The sequence below is a fragment of the Abrus precatorius genome, unplaced genomic scaffold (genome assembly GCF_003935025.1).
Source record: "Abrus precatorius isolate BTA unplaced genomic scaffold, Abrus_2018 Scaffold3, whole genome shotgun sequence".
NCBI classification, from domain to species: Eukaryota; Viridiplantae; Streptophyta; class Magnoliopsida; order Fabales; family Fabaceae; genus Abrus; species Abrus precatorius.
Window position 1 is genome coordinate 2,526,793 of NW_020874373.1, and position 15,957 is coordinate 2,542,749.

Genomic DNA, 15,957 nt, shown 5'->3' on the forward strand with positions numbered 1-15,957 from the left:
CTCAACTGTCTTGTCTCACTGTCTTTTTCTCAAGTGCTCTAACCCTTCTCCACTGCCTTCAAAACAAACTTTGCAGGCTTTGCTGTCAGAATCTCTCTCCACCACCCTATAGGCCTCTATTTCTTTCTCTCTCACAGGTAGTATCTGCCAAAGATATAAAGGAACACCTAGACCACTCTGCAAAAGCTTTTTACAAACTTGGTCTTTACACATCCAACACAACTAACGAAGTTAATTAGCCAAACACTAAACCAAAAGCAAGCAAACTTAACAGTTTCTCTCTCTCCATGGACTTCCATCTGAAGCAATGGAGAAACCAGCATGAGTCAGAGGAACAACATTCTACAAAGATGCCAAAACTTCTTCCTGAATCCCATCAACACCCACAATCATCTGCCTCTGCACTCCCTTTGTTTGTACCTGAGTCCAACAGCAAAGTCAGCACCCTGTCAGATTCAACATTAGCTACTACTAACAGATTTCCCAGTAAGTCTTTTTTTTTTTTCCATTTTCTTTTCCTTTTGACATAAAGAAAGAATGTTTGATTAACTTCGGGCATTAGTTGCTTACTTTTCAAGTTTGCTTCTAGCTTGCTTACCCACCTTTCTTCACACTCATTTTTGGTTCTTACGTTTTCTCTCCTTTTTCCCTTTCTGGGGTGCTATCTCTTCTCTTTATCATGTCTGCTATAGGGATGGGAAGTTATTTCAGCTTGGCTCAGTGGCAGGAACTTGAGTTGCAGGCTTTGATATTCAGGTACATGTTAGCCGGTGCTGCTGTTCCTCCTGAGCTCCTTCAACCAATCAAGAAAAGCCTTCTTCATTCCCCTCCCTTTTTCCTTCATCACCCTCTCCAACATTACCAACCTCCTTGTAAGTCTCTCTCTCTCTCTCTCCACTTCTAGTTATTCTTTACCCTCACACACGGTTCTCTATATTACTACACAAAAAAAAAAAAACACTACTATTTTTTTTTCTTTTGGTGTTTTGTGATATCATTCAACATCCTGCAAAACTTGTTTTTCATTTATTCTAACTGAAGGTAAAAACAAAGTTTACATTTTGGACAATACACCATGTTTGTTGCATCAGCGTTACCAATTGGTGTAGAAGTTAAAGGCTTTATTTTTGTGAACTTTGTTGTTGCAGCAGTGTTGCCATCTGGGTATTGGGGTAGAGCAGCCATGGATCCAGAGCCCGGTCGTTGCCGGAGAACCGACGGGAAGAAGTGGCGGTGCTCGAGGGACGTGGTGGCTGGGCAAAAGTACTGTGAGCGCCACATGCATCGTGGTAGAAACCGTTCAAGAAAGCCTGTGGAACTACCCACACCAGCTAGTGCTTGTGGTGGTGGTGGATCTTTGGGTGGTGCTTCTTCCCTTTCTTCACCGCCACTGGCTACTGCTTCACTCAAATCCCCTTTTGATCTTCTTCATCTTAATGAACGGTAATCATAATTAATTCCTTTCTCGTTTCTCTGTCCCTGTCTGTGCTTTTGTGTTTAGTTAACTAGGATGATAGCAGTTTAAGCGTTCCTTTAAGATTTTATTTTGAACTATTAATAATGATGTGTATGTGTATCTAATAAAAGGCAATCAGCGAGTTAGCTTTGTTTTGGAAAAGGGTGACTAAATGTTAGTTCTACCTGAGCTTGATCTTAATATGGTGGGACATCCTTTGCTTCCGAATTTATTTGTTTCCTTTTCTGTCAGTGTCATTTTTTAGATTAATTCATTGACGTTGAAAAAGTAAGTTTGAATTTGGTGTATTCTCAATTGAACAAATAATCAAAGGAGACATGCTTCATCCTTGTGACTCAATGTACTGATACCTAACTTGGAGAGGGACCCCAATGGAGGCATGCCCACTTTGTCTTGTACTTGGGAAATAAGATAAGATAACAAGTGGGATCTATTCTCTATTTAATTAATATAAAAGCATTAGGACATAAGAGGAAAAAAAAGTGATGCATTTTGATTTTATTAAAAGAATGAAGAACAAAAATGTCTTGTTTATGTTCCGTAAAATGCATGCGAAACACTGCTTTAGATTTGGAACAAATAATCCCCAACCGTTGCTTTTTAAACTAAAAATGGAAATCATGCTGTCCTTGTGTTCCACGGCAACAATTTAATTTTTGGCTCCGTTTTGATACAAAGGCCGTATTTGATATTTTTGCTGTCTTGTAACTGGGCCCATATGTAGTTCGTCGGGGACCAAGAATGAAGATAAGAGCTTGTTTGATAATGAAGATCATGTGGGTGGGGATGGAAGATCAGGTGGCCATATGCTGAGGCATTTCTTTGATGATTGGCCACGATCACTGCAAGAATCTGACAACGCTGAAAACAATGCTGGAAGGTTGAACTCAGCCACATGCCTCTCTATTTCAATGCCTGGAAATACTTCATCGGATGTGTCATTGAAGTTGTCCACTGGCTATGCAGAGGATCCGGGCCCAACAAATGAGACGGGGGACCTTCAGGCTCAGGCAGAACAATTGCAGCTGAATTGGGCCGGAGGGTGGGCTGCTTCTAGTCAAGTGGCTTCTATGGGAGGGCCACTTGCTGAGGCACTCAGATCTTCCACTTCAACTTCGTCTCCCACTAGTGTTTTGCATCAGTTGCCTCGTGGTTCTGTATCTGAGACCAGTTTCATTAGCACCTAAATTTAGTTAGTTGGTGCCCTAATTAATTCTCTCTTTTTTTTTTTTTGGGGTTTTGGGTTTACGTTCCACTTTTTGGAGCATTCTTGGACGACGGTTATGTTTGTATCAATCGTATGCACAACTCTTGTTTCTACGTGGGCAAGGAAAGGGACACCCGGTAACCAAATTGGTGCGTGCGGTTGATTCGTGTTTTTTTTTTTTCAATTGATGGTGGATTGCCCATTAACGTTGCCTTTTCTTGGAGGCATTACCTAAGTCTAGTCAGATTACCTCGGTTCCTAAAAGTATGGACACATTACTTGTCTGATTCGGCCCCCACCCTCTACTGTAAGTGAAAAAAGATCACATCTGATCTCCCAAAATACTCGATAATTCCCAGTATGTGAATAGAACATCCTTTCATGAGAGGGCAAATTTCTCAACGACGAAAACAGAAAACGAAAAGATGGTTTCAAGGCGGGTATTCACGAGTACAGGGATATTAGAACACTTACACGCGAAATCGTCTGAGAGACGAGTATAGGTAGGTCCATTTCCTTTTCTCGTTTTAAAAGTTGATGGCTGAAAGCACCTTTGCTAATGAAAAAGAAAAAAAGTTTTTCTTGCTCTCAACCTCCAATTAAGTCAAGTCATTGTTTTAAGGAAGGAAAAGAGAATAGAGACAGAAAATAAGGAAAAACTATTGTGATCTAAAGAAGCAAGATACGGATATTTTACTATAATTTATCAAAATAACTTGTTTTCAATAATTAAATTTATGTTATAAACGTTACTTAATGAATATTTATATCCAAAATCCAAGAGCCGAAAACTAATGGAAGCGCCTACTGAACTCTCACCCAGCATTGCCGTGAAGTCAGCACCATTTTCTTCTCACAGGTAATTATCATCATTTTTGCCACTTGGTCACGGCATAAAAAAGAACAAGCATTTACAGATGACGAATATAGACAGGTTATTGTAATTATTTTCCAAAAAACAGGAAAAGGAAGTGAAGGTGCAACCCTTGTTTTCTTGTTTTCCTGTATAATTACTTTATTAACACGGCACAGAATACTATATATTGCTACAACTCAAAATTTAAGTCTAAAAGGAGACATATATAGAAGCCTCCAGCAAAATTTCTCAGGGTATACGAGCCCCTTGGAAGCTTCTAAATCTTAAATAGCGCATGCACTTATGAAGATTGATATGTGCATAGGTACGTTGAGTCTCAGGTTCGCGGACCGTAGCTTTGTTGATTCACATTTCGCAATCGCGATGCAACTTGAACATGTCAAGACGCTAAACTCTAAAACGTAAAACAGAAGGCTTGGTGTGTGTGTTATATACATAACATACCTAGCAAGGCACTTGTACAAGATTTTGACGATAATCTCCTGCCACACTTAAGAATTAACTAGCTCTCCACTTATTTCACTTTATTTCTGCTTCTTAATCAAGTGTCGGGCCACCAACGTTGTGTGGCACGTTTGATTAGGGAGTTACTGCATCCATGCCATTGTGTACTTGACGTTTATCTCAGAAACATGTCATCAGGGTTCAACTGGCTCTTCTTCCTCTGCTTCATCTGCAAGGGCATAAACCGCTGCTGTTCTGCAAGGGGCATAGATAAGAAAGGATCGAGGTCGGTCATCGTACCATCCTTCCTGTAAAATCACCCAGGAGAGTTCAAGAGTTTGTTTATTTCATTGGGATAGTAAGAATGGTAAAATCATGTCTGCAAGAATGTAAAAAGAAGTATTGAAAAACACAAACAAGACACAATGACACGCTTGTGTCCATTCTAGAGTGTGTGCACACGCAGACACAAGTACAAGGAAGTCCCGTACAGTGGTGAAGTACTCAGAAGCGTGGTTGAGCCTACTGAAGCCACCAAACAAGGCATCATCTGAATCCAAGACAATCTGGAAAAAAGAGAAGCATAACCCGTTATACAAGATTAAACATATTTGCAAAACTCTGAAAAAGAAAATTAGCATTGGTCATGTTGCAAGCGTAGCATCCCCTGTCAGTAGTGCTCTTGTATCAAAAGTAGATATGCTCTCATGAACAAGTACACCGTCATTTCTGATTTAACTAACAAATGGGATGGCAGTGACCCTGGGACATTTATAAGATGGAATTGGAGAAAAAGAGTGGAAGACTTGACTACATTTATTTTGGGGACCTTTGGCTCATATTTCTTGACTAAACTTCGCTAAAACAAGCATCAAATAGCTATCAGTTCAGCTAATTACAATTCACTGATGATTTGAACTTTGCGGACAGGGAAGCACTTTTACCCAAATAACACTCAGTGGAATGTAAAGTAAGAAATAGCAATTGGTTTTACTATCGTACAGACCCATAGTTAAAGAAGTGAATTTGAGGTAGAGAAAATGATTTCAACAGTAATATGCATTCGTGGCAAAAAATAAAAATAAAAATGCATTTCACTTTCATATTGAGAAAAATGATAACTCGGTGCTCTTTAGGGTTTTATGATTTGAAATTTTACTTAATCCACATGTGCTTTTCTGAATTGGGATTTTAGTTAGGAGGTTAACCAGATAAATGATGAAAACCCTGTTTCTTTAGATGAAATAACAGATGGTATAGCTTTGCTTTGTTATTAAGGACTTCTAATATTACCATAATAGTCTAGCCATAATAAGGATACACAGAAATACCTTATATTTCCCCGGGGATGAGCAGCCAATTCTGTAATCTGAATAGCTGTTGGTCCAATGAAAATTGAAGACAAAGACTAGGTTTCCCCTTTCAAAGACTATAACTCTATCACCTTCATTTTTCCGTGAAATATATTGGTGCTCAGAAGTCATGAACTGTATCAAAGGTAAACACAGTTATTTTCCCTTAACTGTTCAGTATTCGAACAAGTATACATGAAAGTGAAGTTTCAATAACCGTGCAGGTAGAAGAACCTGTCTTGGAAGAAAAAGAAAATAAAAAAAATCTGCTTAGCGCTATTATTGTTATTATGACGATGATCATGTACAAAAACTCCAATGATGAGCAACAGCCATAAAACAGTTAGATAACCTTCCAATACATCAGAGCATTTCATTGACAGAGGCAGACAAAAAAAAGGAAGACTTACACCAAACTTTTCTTCTAGATGCTGCATGGCTTGATCAAACTCTTGCATCCCTCGATATCTTAGATACTCTGCATCACCCTGATTAAGCAAAACAGAAGATGATTTTTGTAACTTTTGAACCATAGCCTTTGTAAATTATTCTTTTTCTCTTTAGTTCATCATATTCAAATGTCCGACAACATATTGAGACTCAATATCATGGATTTAAATGCAAAATAATTCTAAACAGAAAGGCTAAGCCCTGTTCAAATATGTAGTTTGTTTTCTTAATGTTATATGATCGCTTCGACATGGCCCTGAGATTGAATTAGAACCCCACAAAAAGGAAATATCATCAATTAAATTAGTTCAATCATAAAGGCAAAGGACTGCAGGACGGACTGGATTGAGTAAATAATATTTGCAGGAGAAAAGTTATTTTGGAAAAAAAAAAGTTTCTAATAAGAAGGGTTTGGGGTCCTAATCACAAAATCAATCACGCATGTGCATGTTAAACAACCAGGCTCAGAACAATACCTATTCTGTAGCAGAAAAAATGGGGAAACTTATTACACATTCTATAGTTCCTCATGATTTTATCCTTATATCCACACGTAAGAATAAGGATGAAGAAAGAAAATGTTAAATCACACTCATTATTTTAACCTTCTTCAAGCATTACATCACACTCATTCTTCTAATTTTCCTTCAAACGTGTACAAATGATCATTATGCTTAAAATTCATCAGTAATAAGATGAACACGTTTTACCAGAGTGCAGTGCTCAACTAACCGAAATCTCAATATCTTATAAACATAAACAGAGGGATATAGACTAACAATTGCACAGATTGTAAATAAAGGAACGAGGAACTTACCAAGTCAAATCTACGCCTACATTTATCAAAACTGTTGTTATTCCCAGGAATTACTGCACCATTAGGAAGATGTTGATCACCCCTTGGAAAATCAATCCACTCTGAACAAAACAACAATGAACGGGCAACCTTGAAATAACTTGATAAAATCAAAATCCAAAACCTGGTCAAAGAATCTCTACATAAATAATGACAAGGTCACACATGCTTACCAGGATGGCCAAATTCATTCCCCATGAAATTCAAATACCCTTCACCACCAAGGCCCATGGTAATAAGCCTAATCATTTTGTGTAATGCTATACCACGATCTATACGAGGAGTAGATGGTCTGTCTAAAGCCATGAAATCATACATATCCTGAAGCAGCCAACAGATCATAAGAAAAATGTAAATACCAATGGAGAAATATACGCTTACAAAACAAAAACAAGTGTCTTTAAATGATTTAACAGAAGCAAAGAGAAATGAGGGTTGCCATATTAGGGGTTCTTTCTAAGATGCAAATCTCAACTTCATAATCAGAAGCTGATTGCAAATGCATATAAGAATTTACCACAGGATTTATAATAGTCAAGCAATTCTTTGTTTATTTATATGCTGTATATAAGAAATTCATTGCAACGGGAAGTTTCAAATGATAAACAAAACATATTCGAGAGCAAAACACCTTGTCCATCAACCAAAATGCAATTGTCTTGTCACCAACCAAGGCCTGGTCATGACTTTCAGCATAAGCCACGCATTTTTCCAGCCACCTTCTGTTTGTAAGTGTGTGGACTATATCACCCATTTTCCAGTCTTCATCTTTTTTCCTGCACAAAAAAGGACATGGTTGAAATCACACACGTTTTTTTACTTTCAAACTACTAGCAAACAGTAAGAATGAATGACAGTGGCCTATGGAGGTGAAACAAAGGGTTTTAGGGTTTGAAGTTGTACCAAAGGGACACACACTTTAATTGACACTTGCAATGATGAGGCACAAAAAATGTTGCATCATTTTGAGTTGCAAAGAATTAGCTAACACTCTAACAAGCTTCATAAGAGTGAAGGACTAACTTACACGTAGTATATTCTAATAAAGAATTATTCTTGATTCACACCTAGATTTTTATATTTGGAGGTGAAGCGAATTAAGAATAACAATTTAGCATCCCTTTGAAACTAGCACCTCAAAGCCCCTACTTTCCAAAGGACTAGCATATTCTATAAGCATGCTAATTACTGTTGTGAAGAAAAACCATGTCATATTAATTTGCCAATATTATTGAACATTAGTTTGATACTATTTTTTTGGGCGCATTGATGCAGAATGAAGAAGCATATCTAGCATATTACGATTTATTAGAACTCTCTTCTAGGACAGAGTTCTCCCCTAAGTTGGTTTCAGATCCTCTCAGGAGAAACAATCTAAATACTGTTCCCAAAATGCATGAATAAGATACGGAACCTAAAGGGTATTTATAACCCAAAGATTACAAAAATCTAAGATAAATGATAGTTCAATCAAATATAAAAAATATCACATAATTCTAATTAAACATGAAATCCTAATAATATGGTTCTCCATTCTACGTCAACCACTCTCATTGGGTTTAACCTAAATGAATATTTATCCCAATACCATACAAGGGATTGAATACCTATAGTCCAATTATAGTCTTTCTTTTGGGTCATTAATCTGTTAATTTTATCATTCTGCAGCACCATGCTGCCACTTTCAGGATGTGATATATGGGGTCAAAATTACATAACAAGATCATATACTTTTGCTTGCACATGCCTTATATTATATTATGTATATCCATAATTATGACTATTTAAAAGGAAACATAATATGCTGTATTTGTGCTCCAGAATAAAAACAGAAGGTTACTTGAGAATCTCAATCCACTTGTCAGCAACAGCCATATGCAGGCGATAATCAAAGCCAACCCCACCATCTTGGGTAGGAAGGCAGAATGTTGGCATTCCACTAACCTGGAAACGGAAAGAAAATTGAATAGTCACTGCCAGTTTTTATTGCATCAAATAGAGGGTTCAAGCAACAAATTGTCGTTACAACAGTTACTGGATCATCAATATACTTGACCACGGAGAATCAAATCAAACTAGAGAGATGACAACCACTCAATTTCTAGAACAGTTTCAATGAGGTGTAATAATTTAAAACTTTCAAGAGAACAACATACATCTTCACCAATTATAACAGCCTCGGGGAAGAGCCCACGAATGACATCATTAGCCAGCATCAGGTAAACCACAGCGTCAACATCAGTTGCATAACCAAAATACTCGTTGTAATTTCCAGTAAATCCGACCTGCAGCAAGATTGAATAATTAAAGAAAAGAAGTACATGATTGAGAAAGAATCCTATCTATGAGAGAAAGAGAATCCTTTTCTGCATTATCTGAATCAGACATTAGTTCTGTTGTCTAATACTCTAATATTCGGAGAAAATACATAATGGTATTTAAAATTCCACCCCTTTCAACTTCAATTGGCAATCCAATAATCCTTGATCACTCACTAAGAACAAAGGTATCCACGTTATGCCAAAATACCAAGAAATTAAAAACCAATTAGAATGTACCTGCAATCCATGATGTGTGTACATCATTGATGTAACGCCATCAAATCGAAATCCATCAAACTTGTATTCATCCAGCCACCATCTTGCATTTGAAAGTAGATACCTCAGTACCTAAATCAGAACTAAAGTAAGTCACTAGTGACCAAAAAGTATAGAAGAGTCACAATGGAATATAGTGCCAGAACTAACTTCCCAGCTTCCATAGTTAAAAAGGCGAGAATCCCACATCCAATGATAACCTCGTGACCCAGGATGGAAGTAATGACCATCAGTTCCATCAAACATGTTCAGGCCATCCAGTGTATTATTTGATGCATGGCTACATTCATGAGATATTGGTAATCAGGTCTAAGCAGCAACTTTAAGTACCATGGAAAATATCTTGCATGTAATATCATTCATGTAATGTTAATTGTGTACAAGGTTGAAAAATAAGAACTAGAGACATTGCCAAAATAATGAATAATAATAACATATTAAGTATACTCATTACCTGTGTACAATATCCATCAGAACAAGCAGACCTAGTTCATGGGCTCTGTCTATCAGAGACTTAAGTTCCTCTGGAGTTCCAAACCGGCTGCTAGGTGCAAAGAAATTTGTAACATGGTACCTGTGTCATGCAGAATAATATTTTGAAAATCAGGCCATTAAATTTAAAAGGAAAACGCTAATGCACTGAGAAACAAGAAATATAGCACATAAAACTGGCAGTTAATGTTGGAATCACATAGAAACCATCAGCAATTTCTGAGGGGAAAAAATAATGACAACAGAAGAGTTACCCAAAGCTGGCATAATAAGAATGTTCTTGGATAGCCATAATCTGGACAGCATTATAGCCAAGCCTTTTAATACGAGGTAGTACATCATCTCTAAAATTGACATATGTGTTGATTTTTGGCTCCTGAACCACGTTTCATAACATTGTTAATAGTAGAAAAAGAATCAGGGCTTTAAATAAGCACTTTCATGAATGTCATATATTTAATCTCTAATTCTATGCAAAATATTCTATTTTTTTAAATGCAATTGACATTATGGTGTGAAAAACGACAATGTCTTCAATGCAAATAAATCATTCAATAAAGAATTAAGTTTTCCTTTACAAAATTTAAAGTATATTTTCAAGTAACAACTATTAGCTTTTGCTTAGCATTTATTGGACAAGGAGTTGGCATCTAATAGTGTTGCTTATGTGGAATGGTAAGATAATTTCACTTTATGGCAGAGATTAAAGAAAGAATTTCAGAAGAAGTATCCATCTGCAGTTTGAAAAGATCATTTTTTGCTTTTGAAAATCACAGAATCACAAACGGTCCTGTAAATGTCATTAGGTCTGCAGGGTCACACTTGCCCAAGTATATATGTTATGAACCCAAGAAAGAATATGAGAAATTGATAGAAACCAATAAAGAAACTGAACAATTTTATTTAATTTTAATGACTGATAATAGGAGAAAGAATTCCCCACCTGGGGTTTCCTCTTTCTAACAAATCTTCTAAATCTCTCATGAATCCTTCCACCCTTCTTCCCCCCCTATTTATATCCAATTAACCCCTCCAACTATCTAATTAACTTCTCTAACTGTTGCTAACTAATTTTCTTTTTGTCCAAACTCCTAACAATGCCCCCCATCCCCACCTTGTCATCAAGGTTGAAATTCTTAAATTCAATCCTAGTTTTTCCTATTCCCTTAAAAAGCACCATAGCATAAAGGTGGGCCTGTTTTGAAATGTGATGTGGATGGCAAGTGCCTCCATGCATGAGGACCAAATAAAGATCTTGTCCTATTCTCCAATGGCTATTTATTTGCCCATTTGGACTTGCTGCATTAGTTCAAAAGCTGACCCCAGTTGGTAGATTGGCAGTGACCACAGTTCAAAAGCTGACTGATAGTAGGAGAAGGAATTCCCTTCCAAGGGTTTCTCCTTTCTTACAAATCTTCTAATATCTAAAATTCTAAATGAATCCTTCCACTTTTCCCCCCCTGTTTATATCTATTTAACTAACGTCACTCACTATTGCTAAGTGCTAACTAATTTTCCCTTCCTTCTCTCCTAACTCCTAACACCATCAAAATCAGTTTTGGCTGGTCTCTACATAATAGTGCAAGTCAATTTGATTTTTTTTGGCATAATCTTGAACTTAACTTCCTCAAAGCAACCCAAGCAAAGATAACCCATTATCTTGCTGTTTTAGAAGTTAACTGCTGTGGCTACTAAGAGTAATTGAATTTTCCTGGATCAACCCACCTTACTCTACCTCCAACCTACTCAAAAACAGGGCAAGGCAAGTTGACCTGCTTTTGAAAGAGAATTTAAAAAGCCAACTCTCACTATTTTATGAGGGTTGACAGATTAACCACCTAAATAATAATAATAATAATAAAAGTGAATTGGAAAGAATAAAAAATATTTTTTAAAAAAGTGATTGAAAATATTGATAAGAGTATGAATGTTAGTAAAATAAGAATTGGGCTAAGAGTGTTTGAAAACTAAGAACTAGGAAATATAAAATAACCCAACCTGCTGCAAAATGGCAGGTTAAGATCTACATTGCCATCTCTAAATAATATGATAGATATTCACCCACTACTTGGGTGCAGAGTAAAAAGAAAGGCATAGCTTGGAATTAATGACTCAGTTTGTGAGGGGGCTCGAACTTTAACTACCTGTCTACATGGGAGTAGGGTTATGAGGAAAAAGAATGAATTAGTTAGGAGGCAGCCCGACAACTTATTCAGGACTGATAACTGTTCCCACAAACCAACACAAGACTTTTCAGCATGCTTTATCCTTACTCATACATTTCCTGGAAACTTCTTAGAAGGTCACCCATCCCATAATTTCCCAAAGTTAAGTAGAAGGGAAACGAAAGAATAAAGAGGGTGAAGGAGGAAGAGAGAGAGAGACAGCAAGGAACCTGCATTACCTTCTTCTTCTGTGACTGTTATTTCGATTCAAGTTCCCTGTAACTTGGGTTTGATTCTTAGTTTCTATAATTTGAAGAGCTTGTTATCATAAATATGTAATTGAAGACCAGTTTAGTCCTTTAACATTTGGCCATTCATGATAAACAATAACCAAACTTTACTACATAATAGATCATTGACTTTAAAATAACGCAATGAGGAAAGGGAAAAGTAAAATGAACACATATTGACATCACATAAAGAAAGATAAATGTGCTCACTGGACTACTCATTCCAATGTGTGATTCGTATATTCTAAGTGATTTTGGTCTCTTCGGCTGAGGATGTTCAAAGACATATTTCTCCTGTAAAAAGAGATAAATAAAAACATTTAACACAGTAGTGCATGACAGAAAATTCAAACATGTAAGTAACCATCAGATGTTATATTGAATTTTACCCAAGGTTTGTACAGATGACTGGAAATTATTATTATGATATCAACAAATAATTTTTTTTGTTTGATGCACTAATATTTTAACAAAACTTCCTCTATAATCTGCATTCTGCCAGTTATGAAACCTAGTTAAATATTGCAGGATTGTCTAGCTTTATTTTTTGTTAAAATTTGAAGGAGATAAACTGCATATATCTTTTACTATCTTTTTGGGAATCGGATGGGAGGATAAATTGTCTTAACATAAGAAAAATGCCAGTGTTCCAGTGGGTTAAAAATACTATAAAGCTGTCAACATCATTGCATATCAATAATATAGGTTCTCTTGAAACCTCCATGAGTAGACCACAAAGAGAGGCCATCGATAAAATTCTATCCTATAACAAACGTGAAGGGAGAGGGACATTTAGATTTGTAATCTCTTTTTCTAAGTGTAATCTAAATTGAAGATATCTAGAATCTTACCTCTTCGGGTGGGTCATAGTATATTCCGTTGTATGGAATTTCACCAGGAGCCTGTACAGCGAACTTGATCCAAGCAGGAATTGAGTCCTTGATTCCAGAGAGAGTGTCCATGCGAATCTACAAGTATATTTTTAAAAGATATTTAGTTAACACTTCACAGAGAATACCCACGGGCTTAGTTCAGGACATCTAGAAAGGCACAGGAAGGAAAAGTTACACAAGATTTAAAGCATCATCTTTTATGAATTTCTATAATTGGGCTTCCCTCCAGGTTAGAGGAGTATCTATGTATAATTCCTAAAGGTATAAGTTTATTTAATTGTACAAAAAAGAATTTTATGAATAAGAAATACTGTAATATAGAAAAAAAAAAAATTCCTACTCAAAAACCCCTCCAATCTCGGTGCACATCAACAAGATAAATACCTTAATGCTTTGTTTGGAATATGAGAAATTGATGTGGAAGACATAGCCAAGAAAGAAATCACAAATTTACATGTCTTTCGCTTGGCTTGGCTTGGCTTGGAATGGCATGAAATTGGAAGAGAAATAGTATATGGGATAATAGGGAGAGAGGATAATTGATTAAGTCACAAATTTTCTTGTCTAAAGTGACGATAATTGGGAGAGAGGATGGAATAAATTGCTTTTCCCTTTTTACCCCTATTTCATACAATAAATTTTTACTTTTACCTAAGGACTTAAATGTATAAAAAATATCACTTTTATTTTTCTTCACTTTCTTTCACACCAAACTACTGAAAAATTTACTCATATTCCCATCAACTTCTTTCCATTCATATTCTTTCTTACTATTTTTTTACACAAACCAAAGTGTAAATCTTCTGCAATGAAGTTTCTTATTTATCAAAACACAAATCCCCAAAAAAGATCGTCACAGAAGAAAAATCATGGAACATACAGGTGAATGGTTTCAGATGACAATCAAACTCTTCAATAATATTCTCTACTAATGTCTTCATACAACTTACTGTGTATATTCATCCATATAGGATATTATCAATCTTGAAACACACTCAATATATCACTCCATTGTATATGAGCAGTTCAATGTTTCACAAACACTAGCAATGCATAGAATAGCAGAAAATATCTGCAAGGTTGGCAATTATAGAGGGCAATTTTTCAGATATCCTTTGTTACTTGCTTGTGATGAAAACAGAGCATTATTCTTTATACGTGCAAGGGAATTTGTCTTCTTGTAATTCTTCATAAAAAGTAAAAAATAACAGGAAAATGTATGAGCAGTGATTATGTGGAACCATAACATACTATTGGCAAGATCTTCATTATTTGTAATATAAGATTTATTACCAATACAAATGCTCAAAGATGCCAACCAAAAATGAAACACAAGACAGTTATTTGACGAAAGAATAAAAATAAAGGCAATAATCAATGATTGCATGAACATTATCAAAGCGCATCAACGTAATATTTAGTTCAAAAGAATTACCTTGACCCGAGAACCATGAGGAATTGGTGGTGAACCATCCACATTGTTTGGCAAGAAGATCTCCCACACACCAAATTCATTCTGTTAAGACAAGTGACAACTAAAACATTCAAAGACTGCCAATAGCATTACATGTGTCAATTAAATTCAAGTAAGGATATCCACTGTCCAGGACCAGAATCATGTAAAATTTGGAACAATTACATTCACATTCATCAGTACAGGGAATTTCCAATTAAAATGAGAAACTCCATCACTTTAGCGTTATCATTTTTGTGTGGCAACCTGTTGTTACCAAATTCGTTTGATTCCTCTAAGAACTGCATATTGGTTTACGCATGTCAAATTGTAATTTGTTTGCATATTGAGTTGCTCACATTTGCAATTTAATACACAGAAAATGACCACTAGTGCTGAAGCAGAGGTAGAGGATGCAAGGTGATGGAGATATCATTGAGATGGGTAATGGGATGGGAGGACCTTGAAACTCTGCATTGAACACCAAATCAATCTAATATGGTATTAGTAAGAGCCCCATTTCTCTCTTTTCCTCCTGCTCAACAGCAAAAAGAGACCTAATATCCCTCATCTATCATTTTGCTCTTTTCCTCATTACAACTGTGCAAGACTAGACCTTTGAAGTATCACCCAAGATGTTGCTTATTTAAGCATGAGATATAATGAGCCTTGAACCACTTTTTTCCTTCACAATCCATTTTTCTTTTAAAATATTTTTAATCCTCCAAGACATAGTAGTCAATCCTAGAGCGGCTGACCCCAAAAAACACTATAGCAAGATAGTGTATGTCAGGATGACTGCCATTCTAAAGAGAATCAAAATAGAGAATGAAAATAGAACAAAGAGTGGTCAGTCACTATAAAAAGCTTTAATGTAGATGGTCTTGTCAAAAAACGTCTCACTATTATCAAAAAATGTCTACATCTTATTGAAAATAGCTTGTGTTTCGCCAAAGATGAAGAAGACAACTAGAAAATGTCTTTAGTCACATCAGAAATAAGGGTTTTGAAGAAGATAGGGACTTGGCCATAAATGGTGACTCATACTAGAAAGTGTTGGCAATTAAAATAAATTGCCTAGTTGAAATATCGTTGCTGTGACAAAGATGAATACTCAAGGAATAATTTTTCTATTAGAAAATCAATACACTCAATAGAACTTTGGCTTTGCTAATAACCAATTACACAATCAAACAACTACAAGAAAACTCGCTAGAGTTTCTCTCAAACACAAATCTCTCACAATAAAAGCTAAGTAATGAACTATTTGATAACTAATCTTCATATTCCATATCATCCCATATTTAGAGTTTGAAGGAGGCCATATTGTTTAATAATTAAGCAAACAACTTCAAATTGAATTTGTCTTCCTTTATGATGTTGAAGAGTTCAATTTGGACTTGT

General features: G+C 36.0%; 2 protein-coding genes across 8 annotated transcripts in view; one reads left to right on the forward strand and one right to left on the reverse strand.

Moving 5' to 3' along the window:
• The first annotated feature begins 287 nt into the window (after nucleotides 1-287).
• Nucleotides 288-2,664, forward strand: LOC113863978 (growth-regulating factor 3). Its single transcript, XM_027497794.1, has 4 exons — nucleotides 288-486; nucleotides 693-872; nucleotides 1,149-1,443; nucleotides 2,202-2,664. The coding sequence occupies exons 1-4, from the start codon at nucleotides 288-290 to the stop codon at nucleotides 2,662-2,664; spliced, it is 1,137 nt and encodes a 378-aa protein (XP_027353595.1).
• Nucleotides 2,665-2,867: 203 nt separating this feature from the next.
• LOC113863975 (1,4-alpha-glucan-branching enzyme 1, chloroplastic/amyloplastic) overlaps nucleotides 2,868-15,957 on the reverse strand; it is a 30,995-nt gene continuing 17,905 nt past the window's right edge. For 4 of the 7 annotated variants that reach the window (XM_027497792.1, XM_027497790.1, XM_027497789.1 and 1 more), the window contains 16 exons: nucleotides 14,536-14,616; nucleotides 13,059-13,175; nucleotides 12,418-12,501; nucleotides 10,007-10,128; nucleotides 9,715-9,834; nucleotides 9,411-9,540; nucleotides 9,222-9,332; nucleotides 8,820-8,948; nucleotides 8,504-8,607; nucleotides 7,295-7,439; nucleotides 6,837-6,984; nucleotides 6,625-6,725; nucleotides 5,768-5,845; nucleotides 5,337-5,492; nucleotides 4,497-4,571; nucleotides 2,868-4,313 (listed from right to left, as the gene is read on the reverse strand). In XM_027497792.1, coding sequence (XP_027353593.1) covers nucleotides 4,200-4,313; nucleotides 4,497-4,571; nucleotides 5,337-5,492; nucleotides 5,768-5,845; nucleotides 6,625-6,725; nucleotides 6,837-6,984; nucleotides 7,295-7,439; nucleotides 8,504-8,607; nucleotides 8,820-8,948; nucleotides 9,222-9,332; nucleotides 9,411-9,540; nucleotides 9,715-9,834; nucleotides 10,007-10,128; nucleotides 12,418-12,501; nucleotides 13,059-13,175; nucleotides 14,536-14,616 — 1,815 coding nt within the window. In that variant the 3' untranslated portion in view covers nucleotides 2,868-4,199. Of the gene's footprint in view, nucleotides 4,314-4,422; nucleotides 4,572-5,336; nucleotides 5,592-5,767; nucleotides 5,846-6,624; nucleotides 6,754-6,836; nucleotides 6,985-7,294; nucleotides 7,440-8,503; nucleotides 8,608-8,819; nucleotides 8,949-9,221; nucleotides 9,333-9,410; nucleotides 9,541-9,714; nucleotides 9,835-10,006; nucleotides 10,129-12,417; nucleotides 12,502-13,058; nucleotides 13,176-14,535; nucleotides 14,617-15,957 lie in introns of all 7 variants that reach the window. The other 3 variants (XR_003504584.1, XM_027497788.1, XR_003504583.1) reach the window with 3 other exon arrangements.

What these genes read in the sequence shown, in the direction of transcription:
- LOC113863978 (XM_027497794.1), top strand. Translation starts at nt 288, where the DNA reads ATGGACTTCCATCTGAAGCAATGGAGAAACCAGCATGAGTCAGAGGAA. An exon ending in CCAACATTACCAACCTCCTT is followed by an intron (nt 873 to 1,148) that starts GTAAGTCTCTCT and finishes TTGTTGTTGCAG; the next exon opens with CAGTGTTGCCATCTGGGTAT. An exon ending in CTTCTTCATCTTAATGAACG is followed by an intron (nt 1,444 to 2,201) that starts GTAATCATAATT and finishes GCCCATATGTAG; the next exon opens with TTCGTCGGGGACCAAGAATG.